Below are 2756 nucleotides of genomic sequence, written 5' to 3'. Positions count from 1 at the left end.
TTAGTGGATCCAACTAAGGTTGAGGTCGTTACCAATTGGCCCCGCCCTATGACGGTTAGCGAGGTGCGCAGTTTCCTGGAGTTGATTGGGTACTATCGTAGGTTTGTAGAGAATTTCTCTAGCATGGCCACGTCGTTGACTCAGCTAACCAAGAAGGGAGCTTCCTTTGTTTGAAGCAAATATTATGAGGACAGTTTTCAAGATCTCAAGCAGAGGTTGGTTTCAGCATCAGTTCTTACCGTACTAGACGCTCCGGGAATTTCGTGATCTATAATGATGCTTTTAAGAAAGGTTTGGGTTGTGTGCTTATGCAACAGGGTAGAGTGGTCGCCTATGCCTACTTCCAGTTGAAAAACCATGAGTGAAACTACCCGACTCATGATTGGAATTAGCAGCGGTGGTGTTTGCCCTGAAGATCTAGAGGCATTACTTGTATAGGGAAAAGATCCAGATTTTCACCGACTACAAGAGTGTGAAATACTTCTTCACCCAGAAAGAGTTAAACATGAGGCAGTGCAGGTGGCTCGAGTTAGTAAACGATTACGACTGTGAGATCTTCTACCACCTAGGTAAGACGAATGTGGTAGCCAATGCCCTCAGTCGAAAGGTCACTCATTCGGCCGCCTTAATCACTAAGCAGGTTCCATTGTGTAAGGATTTGGAGCAAGCAGAGATCGCTGTGGCAGTGGGGGAAGTCACTTCATAGCTAGCTCAGTTGACAGTGTAACCAACCTTAAGGCAGAGGATTATTGTTGCACAGCAGGGTGATCCAGATCTGGTTCAGAAATGTTGTTAGGTAGGGTCGGGCCAGGCAAGTGAATTTTCTGGGTCAGTGGACAAGGGTCTTTTGTATCAGGGACGGTTGTGCATTCCAGCAGATGATGGCCTGAAAGGGGAACTGTTAGCAGAAGCTCACAACTCTCCATTTTCGATGCACCCAGGTAGTACCAAAATGTGCCAAGATATGAAGCAGTATTACTGGTGGCCCAATATGAAAAGGGAGATAGCTAATTATGTCAGCAGATGTTTAGTTTGTCAGCAGGTGAAGGCCCCGAGGCAGAAGATAACAAGCTTGCTATAGCCATTGAATGTGCTAGAATGGAAATGGGAAAGCGTGGCTATGGATTTTATTACAGGTTTGCCCAAGACAGTGAAGGGTTTCTCAGTGATTTGATTTGTGATAGACAGACTCACCAAGGTGGCACATTTTATTCCAGAAAAGCCCACGTACGCAGTAAGTAAGTGGGCTCAGCTATATATGAAGGAGATAGTAAGATTGCATGGTGTGCCAGTATCAATTGTGTCTGATAGAGACCCTCGTTTCACCTCTAATTTTTGGAAGAGCCTCCAGGCAGCTTTAAGGTCTCGGTTGAATTTCAGTATAGCTTTTCACCCCCTAAATTGATGGGCAAACAGAATATTTAAATCAAACGTTGGGGGACATGTTGCGCGCTTGTGCGTTGGAAGTCTCAGGGGGTTTGGACTCCCACTTGCATTTGGCAGAGTTTGCTTATAATAATAGCTATCAGGCTACCATTGGCATGTCACTGTTTGAAGCTCTTTACGGTAGAGGTTGTAGGTCTCTTGTTTACTGGGGAGAGATTGGGGAGAGGAAACTGGTGGGAACTGAGTTAGTGGAGTTGACGAATGAAGCCATGTAGAAGATTAGAGCAAGAATGCTAGCATCGCAAAGTAGACAGAAAAGTTACGTGGATGTTGGGTGTAAAGATATGGAGTTCGAGGCAGGTAAGAAAGTGTTCCTGAAAGTGGCGCCGATGAAGGGTGTCCTGAGATTCGGGAAGAAGGGTAAGCTAAGTCCGGATTTTATAAGGCCATTCAAGATCTTGGAGCGAGTCAGCTCTGTGGCTTACCGTTTGGCCTTTCCACCATCTCTCTCTATAGTCCATAATGTCTTTCATGTCTCCATGCTGAGGAAGTATTTAATGGACCCGTCTCATGTGGTGGACTTTGAGCCCTTGCAGCTGAATGAAAACTTGAGTTACGAGGAGAAGCTTGCGCAAATTGTGGCCAGGGAGGTGAAAGTTTTGCACAACAAGGAGGTGCCACTGGTGAAGGTTCTGTGGTAGAACCATCAGTTTGAGGAAGCAACTTGGGAGCGAGAGAATGAGATGAGAGCACTGCATCCAGAGCTCTTCCAAGATTAGAACTTTTGAAGACGAAAGTTTATTAAGGGGGAAAGAGTGTGACGCCCCAAAGATTTATACATATATATGTTTAAAAATTTAAAACAAAAAATAGGGTTAATAATTAAATTAAGGAAAGAGAAGAGGAATTAGGGTTATAAATGAGGGTTTAGGGAACCTCGATTTGCATGCAAGAAAGAAAAAAAATCCTCTTTCTTTTTTCTTTTCTTCTTCCTCCTTCCAGCCCACATGCAGACCCCCTTCATTGTACCTTTTCGCCTCAGCCCAGCACGCCTCGTTGTTGTCAGTCGTCGCTGCCCTCCATGGTTTTTTTTTCTCTTCTTTTTCGGCCGACCTCCTGCTTTCAGCCGTGCTCGTCTTCGCCGTCGACCAAGCCTGAAGCCGCTGAAGTCGCGATCCTACTGTGCTCTCACTGGTCTGTCGACCCGAAACGACGATCGAACAACCAAAGTTGTGACTTGAAGTCGCGTCTCTCTCTCTCTCGGTCGCCCCGTTCTCTCTGTCCGCTGTCACCGGTCTAAATCCAAGCGCCGTCCGTCAGTCTTGGCACGGCCGGTTCTGGTTGCCGTCGAATCGCGTTGGTTCTGTCCG

General features: G+C 46.3%; 1 protein-coding gene across 1 annotated transcript; it reads left to right on the top strand.

Moving 5' to 3' along the window:
- The first annotated feature begins 1676 nt into the window (after positions 1–1676).
- LOC120084057 (uncharacterized) lies at positions 1677–2087 on the top strand. Its single transcript, XM_039039958.2, has one exon. It carries the CDS (start codon positions 1677–1679, stop codon positions 2085–2087), a length of 411 nt encoding a protein of 136 aa, XP_038895886.2.
- The last annotated feature ends 669 nt before the right edge of the window (positions 2088–2756 follow it).

This window comes from Benincasa hispida, chromosome 8, assembly GCF_027475165.1.
Source record: "Benincasa hispida cultivar pf3 chromosome 8, pf3_genome.v1.1, whole genome shotgun sequence".
NCBI classification, from domain to species: Eukaryota; Viridiplantae; Streptophyta; class Magnoliopsida; order Cucurbitales; family Cucurbitaceae; genus Benincasa; species Benincasa hispida.
The sequence above is the reverse complement of the archived record's forward strand: the minus strand, read 5'-3'. Positions and strand labels throughout refer to the sequence as shown.